The 17,611-nt window shown below is 44.5% G+C and overlaps 2 protein-coding genes across 6 annotated transcripts in view; one reads left to right on the forward strand and one right to left on the reverse strand.

Annotated features, from left to right (window-relative positions):
- MKRN1 (makorin ring finger protein 1) overlaps window positions 1-4,055 on the reverse strand; it is a gene marked incomplete at its 5' end in the record, with an annotated part of 24,341 nt that extends 20,286 nt beyond the window's left edge. For 2 of the 3 annotated variants that reach the window (XM_083401517.1, XM_083401516.1), the window contains one exon: window positions 3,540-3,775. In XM_083401517.1, the coding sequence (XP_083257643.1) occupies window positions 3,540-3,775 (236 nt within the window). Of the gene's footprint in view, window positions 1-3,539; window positions 3,776-3,923 lie in introns of those variants that run through there. The other variant, XM_083401518.1, reaches the window with a different exon arrangement.
- Window positions 4,056-4,124: 69 nt separating this feature from the next.
- The window catches only part of LOC310658929 (uncharacterized protein), a 29,319-nt gene continuing 15,832 nt past the window's right edge, over window positions 4,125-17,611 (forward strand). Inside the window, exons 1-10 of one of the 3 annotated variants that reach the window (XM_083401473.1) lie at window positions 4,182-4,677; window positions 5,861-6,005; window positions 7,700-7,901; window positions 9,216-9,355; window positions 10,843-10,957; window positions 12,376-12,550; window positions 13,103-13,214; window positions 14,730-14,836; window positions 16,076-16,202; window positions 17,159-17,279. In XM_083401473.1, the coding sequence (XP_083257599.1) occupies window positions 9,271-9,355; window positions 10,843-10,957; window positions 12,376-12,550; window positions 13,103-13,214; window positions 14,730-14,836; window positions 16,076-16,202; window positions 17,159-17,279 (842 nt within the window). In that variant the 5' untranslated portion in view covers window positions 4,182-4,677; window positions 5,861-6,005; window positions 7,700-7,901; window positions 9,216-9,270. Of the gene's footprint in view, window positions 6,006-7,699; window positions 7,902-9,215; window positions 9,356-10,842; window positions 10,958-12,375; window positions 12,551-13,102; window positions 13,215-14,729; window positions 14,837-16,075; window positions 16,203-17,158; window positions 17,280-17,611 lie in introns of those variants that run through there. The other 2 variants (XM_083401474.1, XM_083401475.1) reach the window with 2 other exon arrangements.

Genomic DNA, 17,611 nt, shown 5'->3' on the forward strand with positions numbered 1-17,611 from the left:
TGCATCTTCTGTGACAGTCTGCATACAATAATAATACTGTTTACTATTTTTTCAAATTAAGGAGACACTGTTGTGTTCATTCCATATCATCATCTTACATGGATGGTAATTTCCAGATGGCCTTCCTATCATAATTATTTTATTTTAAATATGTATATACCACCCAAAGCACACTGTTGTTATTCGCTAGTTGTGGACGTAAACCACCAGAGCAGCAGTTCAAAAGCATAATTATATTAACAGATACACTGACACCCTCTAACTTACATAAATATGTAGCAAGAACGTATACAGTGGTACCTCGGGTTAAGTATTTAATTGGTTCTGGAGGTCCGTTCTTAATCTGAAACTGTTTTTAACCTGAAGCACCACTTTAGCTAATGGGGCCTCCTGCTGCTGCCGTGCCGCTGCTGCACGATTTCTGTTCTCATTCTGAAGCAAAGTTCTTAACCCGAGGTACTACTTCTGGGTTAGTGGAGTCTGTAACCTGAAGCGTCTGTAACCCGAGGTACCACTGTATCAACTAGAAATTGTTTCCTATCCACTTTTCTACCCTGCTCTCCAAAGTTCTGCACTTCCCAGGCAATCTCTTGTCTCTGTTCCCTTATGTTCTCAGAAGCTACAGGTTACATCTCTCAAACTGCCCTAGATTTCCTGCAACAAGAAAATAATCGTAAAAACTTCCAATAAGCCCTAATATAGCGAGGAAAACAATAACTGGGTAATTCTTAGGTTTGACTGAGAACAATCTGACCGATAGGTAGGCAAGAAGGAAGTCCAAGTTACATTGGTCCAAGAATGATCTAAAGGACTGCAAATGAAAGGACCCAGGGAAAGAAAGCCATTTTCAAATAATGAGGACTCAATCTTGTTCCCTTCTATAGGGAACAAAAGATGAGATCTCATACTTCACTGACTGGAAGATGGTGCAGTGGGTACTAAATACACCCACTTTGGGAGATGGCAACTACATTCATGCCTCCTGTGCACCTGTGGGCATTTTCTTAGATAACTTGAGGACAACTGTGAACCTCAAGAACTTGCACTGCTTGAAAATAATTTAAGATATAGGTATGGTGTTATGATACATCTCCAACAACAAAATATTATGGTTCAATTGCAAATAATTAAGGGAAACACGACAGGCTCAGTATCTGTTGTTTTTCTTTGTACTCTACTTAAAGAAGAGAAGAAGAGTTTGGATTTGATATCCCGCTTTATCACTCCCCTTCAGGTGTCTCAAAGCGGCTAACATTCACCTTTCCTTTCCTCCCCCGGAACAAACACTCTGTGAGGTGAGTGGGGCTGAGAGACTTCAGAGAAGTGTGACTAGCCCAAGGTCACCCAGAAGCTGCATGTGGAGGAGCGGAGACGCGAACCCGGTTCCCCAGATTATGAGTCTACTGCTCTTAACCACTACACCACACTGGCTATGATCGATTTTTTTTATCTAGCCCTTGAAAACTTGGAAGCCATCAGCATTGTCCTGTCACACATTTCACTACATCATACACAGTGCTCATTACCCAAAGATGTCAATGTGTTTTACAAGCTCCATGTACCTCTTAGGGTACCTCTTTGTTTATACAGATGGATTAATGGTATCTGTCCACATTTCCCCACTGCTTTCCCCCTCTATTTTAGATTGTATAATCCTTGGGAAACAAAGACCTATTTCAATTGCCTACACAACTCTATAAAGGTGCAATGCGAGGCCACACACAAACACACACAAACAATTAGGTATGTCCAAGATTACACAGATACCTCTTTGGATAACCAAAACCTGAATGCTAGACTTAATTCAAGGACTGAAAGTACTAAAGCCATTTCTACTGTCCCACACATTTATTTCTAAGCATGCCACTTAAATAAGTATAACTACAGCTATCACTATTATAACTACAGTACTCTTCCATTTGCAAAAGAGAACAGACCAGGATAGAGTAGTTTCACGGTAAAGGAAGAGCTGGAACTCAGAAAGCACTCAACATTACCTTGGAACAGAACTGAGAATAATGCTAAAATTCAAGTTCTACAAATTTACAGAAGCCACTCAAGTTCAAAACTCACAAAATTCATTGTTTTGAGAATTATTTATGTTAGGACCTGTAAAGTGACCAGAAACAAAACGAAGACCTCTGGACAAGAACTATGCCACTTCTATGTGTTCCCTACAGCATCTGGCACAGAACACAGCATTAAGAATTAAAACAGTGATCTCACTTACTTGATCTTATTAGAGATGGTCAACTTGAATCCCTCCCAAATGGGATGGGAAATTTTTATCCAGCTTCACTAATGAGAAAACTGTTTCCAAAACACATGAACAAGAAAAATATCCTGTACTAATAAAACACATGGGGTTTGTATGCAATGCCCCATGTTTGCCCAAACGTGTGTGCTTCCTACTTATTTACAATGCCCTATATTTATTCTAAAACTTGCTATCCCAACAAGGTGCCTACACAAATTGTGGGGGTACAATTAGCATCATCCCTGACCATTAATTATGCTGGCTTGGGCTGAAGGGAGTTGCAATCAAACAACCTCTGAAATGTCCAGTCATAGGATCATAATGTTGGGGAAGGCTGTTCTAATGTCTCAGCAGCTGTAAAAGGGGCTCAGGGCCTATGCAACGAAATACACTTCCATTCCAGACCACTGCTGTGGAATTAAATAACCTAATCTAGCAAAGAATTACAGTAGATCAAACCAGAAGACATGCAGTGTAGCCCTAATTAAGTTTACTCAAAACAACTCCCTAGTAAAGGACTGCAATCTAAGTTTGTTTCAGCCTAGGACTTCAAACACTGCTGCCAGAGAATCCTTTTCATTTTGCTCCCACATACACATCTTATGTTATCAGTCTGCAGTTAAGCAGGACTCAGAAGGCTTACGTGTACATACAGATCAGTGCCACCTTTAGTCACAGGCGAGCATCACCGAAGGGAACAAGCAAGTGAAGTGAACCCGGGGAGCAGAAATGGTTGCGTTGGGTGTTAATTGGGAAGCACACGGAGGAATACATTGCTGTCATCAGCAATGGGGGGGGGGGGGACAGAGAGAGAGATCTGCGTCTAGGAAAATGAAAACTAATAGTACTTAGGATGGATGAGGAGCGAGTAGTAAACAAAGGATCCAGACAGCATTTTACAAAGGGCGCATGGAGGACTAGCGGCGGAGGAGCCGGGAAAAAACCCAAAACCCAAACATCTCGGAGGACACGTGACAAGAAAACCTACCCGGCTTCTAAAAAAAGAAGATAAGAGACAGACGGGGGCAGTGGGCAACAATGGTGACATACCGACACACACACACCCCACCATCACACCGACCCCTGTTTCTGCTTCGGAAGAAGGACGGACCCTGGCCAGGATCGGGGCGCGCTTGTTCTGCCAGTGGAGGATAAAGGACCCGAGGGTGGCAGGGTGGGCTCGAAGGTCCGAGGAGCACGAGCGGGGCTCCGAGGGCGGTTGGGGACGGGAGGGAGGGGGGAGGCACTGGCGCCATCACCCGCCACTGCCTCTGCACGTTACCTGCAGGCGACTTGCTTAGTCCAACCGCCGCTGCTTCCCCCTCCGGCTCCGGCCGGCGGCGGCTGAGGCTCTGCTGTGGGGAGGCTGGGGGCCGTGGCGGTGGCGGCGGAGATGGTGGCAGCGGCGGCGCCGGCGGCGGCGGAGGGGCTGGGGGCCGCGACAGCCGCTGCTCCAGCTGCCGCGGCTGTCGCTGCCGCTGCTCCGCCACCACCGGGGGCCACCGCAGCCTCCGCCATTACTGTTTACCCCACACAGCGACGGCCCCGCCGGAACTTCCGGGAGCTCATCCTTCCGGCCTGCTGGACAGGAGGGCGGGGCAAAAGCTGATGGACGGGGGAGGAGGAGGGGAGGGAGGAGAAAGGAATAGGGGTGGGCGTGGCTTACCTTACCCCTCCCTCCCCCGCTTCGCTTTGGGAGAAGAGGACAAGCGGGCCGACAGAGAAAGGGAGAGAATGGGGTGGGAGGGGGAAGCACGAGGTCGGGAGCGAAGGTTCTGATTGGTGTAGCCGTTCGTGAGGCCGCGCCCACTGGGTTAGACGGACGTGTGAGAGTTGTGACGCCAGACGCGGAGGCGGGGCTTGGGCGGGGGAACCACCTGCAAACAGGCTTTGGGCTTCACTTCGCGCGAGCGGCGCTTGGCGACGGTTACGGGGGAGAAGCTTTGGGGTCTCAAAGCCCAAATACACACCGGGAACATGGACGAGTCTTTTTGTGGTATCCTAAAAACGAACATAAGAACCCACTTCAGTTAGAGGCCTAAAGCGTTCTCTTCAGCTTCCAGTTGTTACTATCACAATACATTTCTTGATTTATTTTTATTTATTTCAGATTTGTATGCTTGCTCGATTGTAATAAAACCTCAAAGCGGTTTACAAAAACAATAAATTATCGGGGAAAAGCTTAGGAACCGCTATATAAAACATTAAAAGAAATTTAAAAATCAGCGCTAAGCTGAAAACCAGATTGCAATGCATGTTGACACTGTCCGGATACCCTTGTCTAAACGTAGGTGTTTTGAGCAGGCACCCGAAATGGTACAGTGAAAGCACCTCCCTGACATCTACAGACAGTTCCAAAGTGTGGAACAAAGGTGGCATTCTGTAACAATGCCGTTTCCTCAGACTGAAGCAGTCAGCGGGTAAGAAGATATTGCAAGTAATCTGGTCCCAAACTCTTAAAGGCTTTGCATACTACCAGTAATAGTCATGTGGGAAATCTCACATCCTAACAAAGTGTGTGTTATCCAAGTGGGACTATACAAATAGAGATCAAATCTAAATGCAAAAGTACCTGGGAGGGTGATCTGATGGCCAAGAAAGATGGAGGCAAGAATTGCCCTGGCAGTGTATCCTCAAACAAAGAACTTGAAGCTATTTCGTTACATTTTCTTGCCGTTTTCATACATTGCTCATGTACACTTATCAGCGGCTACATTCCTAGTCTATCAGGGTTCCTTTGAAGTAGACTCTGTTCCATGGCCTTGAGAGCAGCTCCTCCTGCTTATCTTCAGCCTCCCTTCCCATCCTTCTCGCAACTACCAGGTCGCATAAACATTAGGCATTCCACATGTCCGCCTGTGGCCTTGCTCAGATTGCAAGGTACATAGTTTCACATCATTTCTTCACAATAGTAATGCCTAGAACTTGGCCTGGTAGCAAATAAGCAACCAATGCAGGACTCTCACCAGAGATATTATATGTTAACAGGGTTAAAAGCTGATTTACATGCAAGTATATAGAGAAGGTTTGGGGGAACAGAGTCTTTCTGTGTAAAGTTTTAATGTGCACAGAATAACGCACAATCACCATTCACATCAGTGATAATGGAAGATTAAACAGCCGACCTAGCTTTACTATACAACTGAACATCTATAGTGGGAGAAGAAAGCATTTTTACATTTAATGCCAAATTGATAGACTCAAACTTCTTAGTAAAATTCTTGCTTGCTTTTTTAAAAAATATAATTTTACTTTTTTGTTTTCAAACATAAAATATACACCACCACTATAGCAAACTTATTTACAATAAGAGGTCAGATACAAAACAAAAGCTAGGTCAAGATTATGTAAGCAGTACATTGTTTGGTCATATTTTCAGTAAAAACGGTTCTTTTATTTTCATTAAAGAAGTTTCCTGGTAGTACAGAAAATTAACCTAAAGCATTGTCCCATTAGAGGCCATGCATGTTTAGAGGACACAATGCATTTTCATTATATGTTATATGTTTAATAAGGCAAAACCAAGTTGTTTTAATGCATTCTTAGAACATGGATTATGTAATGGTCCTTATTTGTTTTGTTTTATTTTTAATACTTTTGCAGGTAGCACTATTCCATCATGTTGACACCAGATTTTTCTAGTGTCTTGCAATGGTTTGGTGGGCAGCTTCCAAGAAGAATCTCAAGGAATATTTATGTAACTTTTCTTCCCCATTTCCATTGAAAATAGAAAGAAGAGCCTTTTGTGGTATTTATCTTATTTTTCTGTTTTATTTTTCTTCTTTTAATAAGCTGTATAAGCCTCTAGGCAATGCACATCACTAATTAAAAAAATCCCAAGATCTAAAAAGACATCAATACAGTGGTACCTCGGGTTAAGTACTTAATTCGTTCCAGAGGTCTGTTCTTAACTTGAAACTGTTCTTAACTTGAAGCACCACTTTAGCTAATGGGAACTCCTGCTGCTGCCGCGCTGCCAGAGCATGATTTCTGTTCTCATCCTGAAGCAAAGTTCTTAACCCGAGGTAATATTTCTAGGTTAGCGGAGTCTGTAACCTGAAGCATATGTAACCTGAAACGTATGTAACCCAAGGTACCACTGTAAACAGATAATAACTAAGCCAAGCTGCAAAAATAAATAAATAAAAGATTCGCAGCAGTAATGATCACAAGTCAGTAATTTCTCTGAAGTCTCTTTGTTGAAAAATGGCAACTTTCAGTTCAGCAGCAGAGTGTCCTGGGGTACCACAATGTTCTGTCCCTGGTTTCTGAATGTTGCCGTTTTTTAATATATTTGTGCCCACTTATTCTTTCTCACACCGACCTGCTGTATAAGAAACACAGTAATGAGTGAGGGGAACAGCATAACAAAAACAAAAACAAAAAAAAGGTGAGTGATCCTTACATATGTTTTCTAATACATGTTCATTTCAGTAACCCTTTGCATGTTTAGGCGTGCTTAATGTGTGAGGAGATTCATCATTCACTCCATGGCTCCTCCATGTGTTGTCATCATTTGTTAGTATTTCACTTATCAGGCTCTATCACACTCAAAAGTGGGCAATCTGTGGCCTTGTTCAATCCAAGGAACTGTTATTGTAACATTGGAGTCTTAATTTTCTGTTGTAATACAGAATGTATTGACAATGGAGGGCAGCAATCCAGCGTGGCTGATTAATGTTAAAACGTACCCCATCTTTTAAAAGTTGCACAGCTAGGAAGAGAAGTATAACAACAGGAGATTATAACTGGAGACCTACAAACATTTGCAGATGTGAATTGTGTGTAAAATGGCTTCTGTCAATCCACTCCTCCCACTGTCACACTTACTCATTCACATCCATATAAGTACATCTACACTATTTGCATACAAAAGTTAATTCAAAGGTTACTCTCACCATTTAACACATACACAGAGCCTAACAACTGAACAGTGCTTTGATGGCACAGCTTTCTACCTATTCTGAATTGTGACCCTTGAACACAACACAGCTCCATCTGTCCCTGAGACTTAGGCATGCACAGTTTGTTTGTTTTTTCATGAAACAAAACTGAGGAGTTCATAAACATTGCATAACAGCTCAGCAGCTGAGCAATGTTTAGGGGAAAGGGGCTCATTTCAATCAGAGCTAGTAGAGCTGATAGCTATGGCAGTTTCAAAGAGTGCAGCCTGTGTTAATCTCAGATTCCACCCCCTCCCCTTTTGTCAAATTTACCTGATTTTGGGTGGCAAATGGCAAAACCAGTATTTTCCTGCTGTATTGCATGTTTTGTGCTCTTGCCTAAAACCACCATAGGAACTCTGAAATATTATCCAAAACTGGCTTTGACTTCTCCAGAGAGATACATGAAATCGACGGTGCCGAGCATGGAAAAGCACCAAAAGTCATGGAGATCACAGATGTTTTCTCCAATTTGACAACAGCCTTCCCTTTCCCCAAGGCAGAGAGTGGTTCCAGAATGCCAGCTGCTTTATCCTGTTAATGATAAATGGACTTGCTTGGCGTGGAGTCCATGGCTGGAATGCAGGACAGCTGGAGCCAAGATCAGTCTGTTGCAATTCCCAACAGCCTCATCTTCTTGCAGCGCTGGTCATATGGAAAGTTCAGCCAGCATATGGTGGAAACAAGGAGCGCTCGTAGAGGTAAGGAACCAGACACATTGCCACCTTCTTCTGCTGTCAAAGGCCAATGCTAATTAAATACCAGATTGCTAAGAGGGTGGGAAGAATCAAGAGGTGCAGCTGGGTGAAACCTGAAATAAAAATGAGGGTCCTATCATTAAGAATGCAGGGTTTGCTCAGGAGAGTAGCATAAGATAATTTTTAAAAATACATTGGTGACTCTTGCTTAGTTTCAACAAAGTATAGCCAGTTTTTAAAAGGACTCATAGTGAAACCAAACTGCATTTGCCTGAAAGGTAAACTTAGTTGATATTTAGTTTTTAGTATTTCACATCAGGGTGGCTAGCACACAAAATTTCCTGTGTGCAATACCAGCAACAATTTGTATGCCTTTAAAACGATATACGTAAATAGTATACTTGGTGCTGAGCTAACTAAGCTGAGCAGTATAAACCTCACCATGTAACTCAGTCCTTAACTCGAATGGAGAAATCACTCTAATTTTGGATAAATTGTTCTAGGAACTCTAATTATAGTGATCCTCTAATGCAAGGCCGAGAGCACTAAATTGTGTGGTTGGTCCTGGACTAGTTACCTGAATATTTAGCTTGTGTCTTTTGTAATTCTATTATAGTTAGAAATGTAGGGAGCTGCCTTATACTCTGTCAGACCACTGACTGGCAGCAGCTCTTGAGGATTCTAGCTAGGAACCTCTCCCAGGCCTCCTATGAGATGCTGAGGGTAGGACCAGAGACCTTCTGCATGCCAGGCAGATGCTCTTCCCGTGAGCTTCCATTTGGGCTGGAAAACTTTGAAAAAGGAAGTTTGAGGTTTAATCTGAGGTTCTCTGTTTCATTTCCATTCTCCCTTAGTTTCTCTTTTATCATGAATATTATGCAGTTTTATACAGTGGTACCTCGCAAGACGAATGCCTCGGGAGACGAAAAACTCGCAAGACGAAAGAGTTTTTCGTTTTCTGAGTTGCTTCGCAAGACAGATTTCCCTATGGGCTTGCTTTGCAAGACGAAACGTCTTGCGCCTTTTTTTTTAAACCGCCAATGCATTCCTATGGGAAACCGTCAATACACAGTGGTGCTTCGCAAGACGAAATATTCGCAGAACAAAAAAACTCGCAGAACGAATTAATTTCGTCTTGCGAGGCACCACTGTAAATTGATGGGTTGATTTGTGGTCTTTGACTACACATTCGAAGCCACTTTTGAGGGGCATGATGTGATGATACAACGAAATAAATGCCTAAATAAATGATAAGGAAGGGACCAGCTTGCAAGTCAATGAAAGTCTGAGAACAGAGACAAACTTTGCTCCTTTCAGACCCACTTTTTGACAGCCTTGGTCTTCATGAATTGGCCTTCTCTTCAATCAAAGAATGATTTTGAAACCTGCCTTTACCTCGGGAGGCCGTGTGGCTTCTGGGGCTTGTCGTGTTCTCCAGATGAGAAGATACTTGAACAGTGAGTGTTTCTTGAAGAGATTGCATTCTCTTTTTTACGCCACCCTCGTGTGCGGTATTAAGGCTGGTTCATGCATACATGTACATCACCTGATAGCTCATTATCAGTCAGGGTTCCTTCAGACTGCCCTTATTTTGCAGGGTGGATTCAAGTGCACACCGGAGCATTTAATTTCTGCATTTGTAGTGGATTGATGCTCTCTGTCACCCTAGTTCAGAGGCAGTGTTAGGGTAGCGCGACTAGTTTGGCCACATGGAGCACCACACTGCAGGGAGCACCACAACAGTGCTGCAGAACGGAGCACGAGAAGGGGAAGCATACGCCAAATTCCAGTGTTGCACAGGGTGCTGCTTGAATTTGAGAGCCCAAAGTCTGCCACTGTCCTAATGCAACAAATCTGCTTTCAAAACCCAGGCTTTTTGTAGTTCAGAATACACATCATGAGTAGTTGTATAGTTAGGTATTTTAAAATCTACTGCACTGGAGGGGGTTTGGATGAGACCAGTGTCCCTCTGTCCCCCTCTGTTTGGCTGTGCTGGGCTCTGCCAGTGGAGTGGCTCTGCTGCCTCAGAAGCCCCAACTGCACCCGTACAAAACTGTTAGAATTCCTGATCTATGATTGCAGTCATAGGATTGTTGTCTTTCACATGAGGGTATATGTTTTGACTCCACAGAGTGGGAAGTGGTGGAGACAGGATGTTTGTGTTACTGTGTTTCATGAAGTGGGACTATTGTCCTTTGTTCTTTTTCTCTTTGCTGTCTGATGCTGGAGAGAGAGGGAACCATGTTGCAGTGCTCTGTGTGTGTTTATATGTAAATAAGTAGATTAGCCAAAATGCTGAGTTATATGTAAATAAAGTAGATTAGCCAAAATGCTGAGTTGCTACAAAGTGAAGACTTTGTAGATCCCTAAGTGTGCTGGTGTCGGTTGGCATTGGTCGCTGTGATGTTTGGGCTGAAGAAAGCTTATGAAGCTCCCGAACGATTGACCAGGAGGGAGGGAACATGCCAGTCGGGCATGTTCTCTGCCAGTGACCTACTCGAGTGTAGGCTGAACTCCTGACAAAAACAACACATTGGCAGCAGCTGCCACTGAGGTTTTCCACAGGTGGTAGCTGGTACACTTTTCTGCTATGGCAGCCTTGAGCAGCTGTAGTAAAAGTACAAAATTTTCCACTCCTCCCCCACCTTGCCTTCTGTTTTGGACGGCACAAGCGGTGGGGGCTACAGATGTGGCAGTGGTTCCCACATTCCATTAAGCCCAGCTGCTGTTCACCAGAGTTTGGATTGCACCCTTAATGGCCTTACAGGGGCTCCCTCTTTAAATGATCGTGTGTGTCACTTCACCTACATTTCAAAATGCAAGCAAAGCCCTGCTATGTTTGGAGCCCTTCTGCTCTTTGAGGCCCTGGACTCCTGCCCCAAAGTCCTGCCCTGATTGTAACACTTTCCCATTAGATATGGACAGTGTTTATATTTTCTTATAGGCAGCGACTTCTGCATCCATCCTTTGGTGAGGGAGGCCCTGGACAGCAGGAGGCCTGTTGTTGCCTTGGAGAGCACTATCATTACACACGGCATGCCGTATCCCCAGAATCTGAGGTAGGCAGAGACTATAATTTTCTTGCACAGCGAAAGCTGCAAGCTGGACTAGGCCAGAGACTGATACACACATGCACACACCTTTTCTGACATCTCATTGCTTGTTGATCTGCAGCTAAACTGAACTCATGAATTGCCTTCATTGAAAAGGACTATTTCTGGGGTCACCAGGTCAGGGGCATTGCTAGGTATTTAAAGGACTTGGGGCAGAGGCCCCTGACACAAATCTACATAGAATTTGCATATGCTAATTTATGTAGACAACCCTGGGAAGTTGAGGTGTTGGATGAGTGGCAGGGGTCTTCACCAGTAATGCATTTTGCATTGTACCCAGCCACTGGGTGAGTAGCTTTTGGGGGAAATTTTAAGAAAATGGAAGTGGCAGAAAATATGGGACCCACCACAAGAGCCCTCCCTGCCCCCTGGGCCACCCCGTAGCAATGCTGAGGTCATCAGGAAAAACGACAGCTCTGTCAATTACATTGGACCTTCAATGGCTGCTTCAAAAGTTCTAGCTATTGCCTGAAGTTGCAGTCACGAAGTAATAAACATATACATGCAGGGTAGCACCCACTTAAGCCTGCTTCATATTCCTATAACCATACATTTTTTATGGTTGTGAAGCTTGAGAAGCCTATCTAGGGCAGTCTTTGCACAGCAAATGAACAGATGGCACAGCCTCTTTAGGATTAAGGTACCACTGCAGATTGCAAGTGAGGAAATTGCATGCTTGAAGTTCGTTGCAATTAGAAAAGCAGCGCATCAGGGAATGTGTACAATCTGAGGAAGGCTACACCAAATGATTTCTCTCTATGCAGATTGCCATTCAGAATAGATAAAACCAGGGCATATTTTTCAGCTGGAGCTCACCAGAACTCAGTCCCGGCACCTCTCAGGTGGGCGCCATTGCCGTTATAAGAGAACAGGGGAGGAGGTCATAGAAAAATAGCACAGGTCAATAACCTTGACATACTAGAGAATAGGTTTTATGTTGGCTAAAGGCAGGGCTATTAAGACAGTGGGGATCCCAGATTGCCACCTACATTTTTGAGCAGGGATTGGGGAACCTGTGGCACTCTAGATGTTGTTGGACTCCAACTCCCATCAGCCTCAGTCAGCATTGCAGAATGGTCAGAGGCGATGGAAACTGTACTCCCAACAACACCTGAAAGGCCAAGGGTTCCCCATATCTGATTTATCCCTGTGCTGACAATCTGGCCATAAATTGATAACGCAAGAACCTCATTGCCATTAAAACTAACCCAAGATTTGTTAGGCATCAGATTATGTAGCCACAGGGGAAGGAAATGAAATATAAATGAGGGTGTGGTGAAGGATTGGGTGATGGAGTACAGTTTTTAATACCATGGCAACTTATTTTGCCTTCTTTTTCTTTTGCGTTGCTCGCAATGCACCAGCATGGCCAGAGAGGTAGAAGAAATAATAAGAGCAAATGGGTCTGTGCCAGCAACTATCGGCGTTTTAAGTGGTCGCATCCACGTGGGCCTCCAGAATGAACAGCTTGAGACTTTGGCCAAGAGCAAAAACGCAATAAAGGTGTCTCGGAGAGATCTTCCCTACGTTCTCAGTCAGGTATTGGATTGAATTCTCAGGGGGGGGGGTTCTTTTATGTTCCCCTGGTTCAAATCTCTGTAGAGCACACATAATCTCTGAACATAACATAAGAACACGAGAAGAGCCTGCTGGATTAGTAGGACCAGAACCACAGCAAAGCAGTGCCACCTACCCCTAACTCAGACAACCACTCCAGAAGGATATAGTGCTTGATAGTATTGAAAGCTTCTGAGAGGTCGAGGAGAATTGACAGATATATTTCCCCTGAATCTCTCCCAGCTGAGGACATCATGCAGGGTGACCATAGCAGTTACTAGCGAGCCAGATGGGGTGACCTAGTAAGCTTAATTAGGTCCAGGTTCTCCATCCCTGTAGCTTACAGTTCTTATGACCAGTAGCCATGGATAGCCTTGTCTCCATTAATATGCCTAGTCTCCTTTTCGAGCCACCCAGGTTGGCTTACATTGCTGTATTTTGCCCAGTGGTGGAACGATGTGAGAGGGTTGGAATCTAAGCACTCCTTGCTGAGGGTCTTGTGCAATCTAGATTATGACTGGCTGTTTCACACAGGGCTTGTCTGGTGGTACAACTGTGGCTGGAACCATGATTGTGGCACACAAAGCAAAGATCCCTGTGTTTGTGACAGGAGGAATTGGAGGGGTTCACCGCGGAGGAGAGAAGAGTAAGAGAATTAATTTTATAACTAGAAATTAAATTCCAAATGCTGTTTTAATTTTATAACCAGAGGTTAAATGCTAAATGCTGTGTGTGTGTGTGTGTGAGAGAGAGAGAGAGAGAGAGAGAGAGAGAGAGAGAATTCTAGGCTTATAACCACCTACCATTTTATGGATCTCCTCTAGGAATGGGAAACTTGGGGCCTTTCAGATACTTTTGAATGCTAATTCTCATAAACTCAGCCTACAAGGATGATGGGAGTTATAGTCCAGCAGCATCTGCAGGTCACCACATGGGCTACATCTGAGTTAATGGCATTTCTTCACATACTTCCCTCCCTACCCTGCTTCCTCTCTGTTCTAGAGGTGAGAACCAGGACACCCTCCCCAACACAGCACAGTCTCAAAACTGATCCATCCCACACACCTTGCAGTTGCTACTTCAAAACACATCAGGTTAAATGCATTCACTCGTTTAGGGCTACAATCATAGAATCATAGAATCATAGAGTTGGAAGAGACCACAAGGGCCATCGAGTCCAACCCCCTGCCAAGCAGGAAACACCATCAGAGCACTCCTGACATATGGTTGTCAAGCCTCTGCTTAAAGACCTCCAAAGAAGGAGACTCCACCACACTCCTTGGCAGCAAATTCCACTGTCGAACAGCTCTTACTGTCAGGAAGTTCTTCCTAATGTTTAGGTGGAATCCTATACACACTTGCCATGGGATACACTCAGTGCTTTTTTTCTTAAAAAATGGTTAGGGGTACTCTCATTTTGACTCAAGAAAATCACCATTTTATAGTTAAGATAAATAAATACAGTAAATGGACAAAAGAACAAAGATTCACAAAATGTTTAGGGGTATGTGTACCCCTGCGTTCCCCCAGAAAAAAAGCATTGGGTACACTTCACTAAAACCAACACAACTTATTTTGGAGTAGCCATGTATAGGATTAATCCAGGGCTGGCTGACTCTTGAGGTGGGCTGAGGCAGCCGCCTCAGGCAGCAGAAGCCCACGAGGCAGTGCCTCTGCAGGCACGCTGCCCACCCCACCCCACGCCCTCTGCCACCGATGGAGAAGCAGTAGTGCCGAGACATCACCGAAATACCACAAAATCTCTTGAATTCTCATTTGGTCCATGAGATCTCGCCACTGCCGTTTTGTGGATGCTGCCAAACAACCCAGGTAAGGGAGGCTTCAGCAGGGACGGTGGCAGCGAAAGGGCAGGGTGGCACTTTCCTGTTTCACCTCTGGTGGCAACAGGGAATGCACCACTCTTGGATTCTTCTGCTGAAGTTGCATCTTGTTTGACCCTCAAACCGTAGAAAGCCACAGCCAATTAGAGTGGATGGTACTGGCAAGATGAGCCAATGGTCTGACTCATTATAAGGCAACTTCATATGTTACTTTAATACAGAATTATGATGGTTCCCACCCTACCAGTTTGCCCATTTTGGTAGCTATGAAATTTGGCGGGGCCACTGTCTTTTCAGTCTTTTCTTCCTGTCCTTTTCAGCTTTGGATGTGAGTGCCGACCTGACAGAATTAGGCCGTACTCCAGTTGCCGTGATTTCCGCAGGTGTGAAGTCTATACTGGATATTGGCAGGACATTGGAATATCTGGTAAGGAGCCACAAATGCAGTGCAGAGGGAAGGAACAAGAGACAGAAGGCTGGTTAATCTGGCCTTTCTCAGTTCTGTCGTTCCAGCTTCAAGTAGAATTTACTCCCATATTTCAATGGATAGTTGTACTGTCATGGCTGTCCTGCTCAGAACTCTGATATTCTGAAGTAGGGATAGTGGAGAATTTGATAAAGTTCACATTTAAAGGCAAGCCTCTGTAATTTATACTTTCCAAAGCAATGTGCAAACCAAAACACAGCCAGCTTTCAGAATTTTCACTTCTCCGAATTTTGCAATGCGGTTCTCTGGCCAAGTATTGTGTACAAAAAAGCATATACTGGGGCAAAGTATGCATATGCTAGTGAAAATAACCTACAAAAATGTTAGGGAACATTGCTTTGCAAAAAATTCTATATTAGGCAAAATTGCATGTGAATGTAATTTGCACTAAAATGCTTAGTAACTTTTATGAGAACTTTAAAAAGTGCAAACTTATGTGGAAAACTGATCTTAACATTGGGAAAAGGAGAAATTTAAACTGACAGATATGCCTATCCCTCTTTTGAGCGTAGTGGAGGTGAAGGAGGCAAATTATCTGTTTTTATGAATGTTTCTATGCAACCAAAGTATTGATCAAATTGATTTGAAACTGGCCTAAGTTCCTAACACAGAAACTTTCTCACCTAATTTATTTTAAAAGTAGTTGGGTGGCTTGTGCACTCACAGTGGGCTGCAATGAATACTTCCATGAGCCACAGGCAGCCCACATGCATTATAGAGATTATAGCAATTAAAATGTATATATTTTGAGGTTGTAGACACAGTTCAAAGACAAAACAAGAAAGAGATTTGCATCTAGTTCATGAGATCGGATTCTATCAAGTCCATGGAGCTGGAGGAAAGGGCATGTATTTTATCCTTTTGTGTGAGAGTGGTAAGGGTTTCCTGTTTGGGGAGGGGCTGTACCTCAGTGATACAGCTTGTGTCATGGGTGCAAAAGTCCCTAAGTCCTGACATCTCCAGGCAGCAGGGCCCTCAGCTAGTCAATCTAAGAAAGACACCTGCCCATTGCAGCAGACAGTGAAGAGCTAGCTGGACCAATGGTCTGACCTGGGATCATGGAAAGGTCATTTGATTCTGTAGAGTGGTAAGTGATTTGGTCCATAACCCAGAAAGATGGCTTTTGCTTTCATATCACATACAGTATTTTCACTTTGCCCCCGCTCTTCACCTCTGCAGGAGACTCAAGGTGTCTGTGTGGCCACCTTTGGAGACTCCAGAGAGTTCCCAGCCTTCTTCTGCCATCAGAGCGGCTTCCAGGCCCCATATCATGTGCAGAACGAGGAGGATGCTGCACAGCTGATTGGTGAGCTGTCTGTGGAACAATGCGCTTTTTGAGAATGGAGTGTTTGAGTTCAAACCAATGAGTTTCTCAGTTTCCCTGAGGCTGCAGTTCATTGCCCACATAGTGGGGAACAAAGCCCATTGCAGTTGGGTTTACTTTTGAAGAAATGCGCATGGGATCAGGACAAATCTGTCCCACATGCTCCTTTCCATCCTTGGATATCTTCTCTTGTTTTCAGTATCCTGTTCTTAACAGCAGGGCTGGTGTTGAGGCTTGGAAGGCACAGCAGCCCTGGCAACTTCTCACACCCCACGTGACAAGAGCCCCCCCCCCCCCCGGACCCAGGGCTTTTTTTCTGCTGAAAGAAGCTCAACAACTTAGGGTTGTCTGTCCAAAAAAGTTGGGGGTTCCTGCACATCTTATTCTAGAAAAAAAGCACTGCCTGGACCTACTGAAGTTAGTGGTGGGTGGCCACCTTGTTTCAATCTGCTCTTTAGAGTGAATATGCCTGTTTCACTGTCTTGGCTCTGCACGTGGATTGGAATGTAACGTAAGCGAAATAATTATTATCTATAATTATTTATTTTAAAAACATTCTGTTGCGACTTGGAGCTGCTAAGTAGCAGGATGCTGCACTGGTAAAATCTTTTTCAGAATGGTCCAGGAAGTGACTGTATGTCATAACGTGCCACCTGTTTCCAGGGAAATTGTACAGAAAAAAAAGGATGGCTGCCCCCATGTATCTATGCACTCACTGGGGCTGATGGGAGTTGTAGTCCAAAACGTCTGGACGGCACCAAATTAGTGACGGCTGCATTAAACTTTGTTGGGTGCAAAGCAGTTGACACCAGAGGCTACTGGGAGGAAGAAACAAATTGCAAGCACAGGCATATACATCTATAAGCGATGAAATTTGTGACGCCACCTTTGCCACCTGTTTCAGCAGAGAAACACAGTTAATGACCTTTCTTCCTCAGCCAGGTCCCTAAATTTGCAGCTGGGCAGTGGAGTGCTGATTGCAGTGCCCTGCCCCGAGGATCAAGCTGCTTCAGGACAGCTTATTGAAGAAGCAATCCAGCAGGCTTTGAGAGAGGCTCGGTAAGCTGCTGCTGCTGCTGCTGAAATCCCATAACTTTTCATAACACAAATGTTCTGGGTTTGTTTTGTTTGTCTTCCATAGCCCTGCTAGAGCAGTGTTTCCCAACCTTGGGTCTTCAACTGTTTTTGGACTACAACTCCCATCATCCCTAGCTAGCAAGACCAGTGGTCAGGGATGATGGGAATTGTAGTCCGAAAACAGCTGGAGACCCAAGGTTGGGAAACACTGTGCTAGAGCACCAGCCAGAGGGGGGTGGGCAGTTGTCCACAGATCCCTGCGGCTTCTTACACCCAACCTCCAGCCAGTGGGTGCCCTCTAGGGGCAGGTTTTC

This window comes from Podarcis tiliguerta (assembly GCF_965153285.1).
Source record: "Podarcis tiliguerta genome assembly, chromosome: 10".
NCBI lineage: Eukaryota > Metazoa > Chordata > Lepidosauria > Squamata > Lacertidae > Podarcis > Podarcis tiliguerta.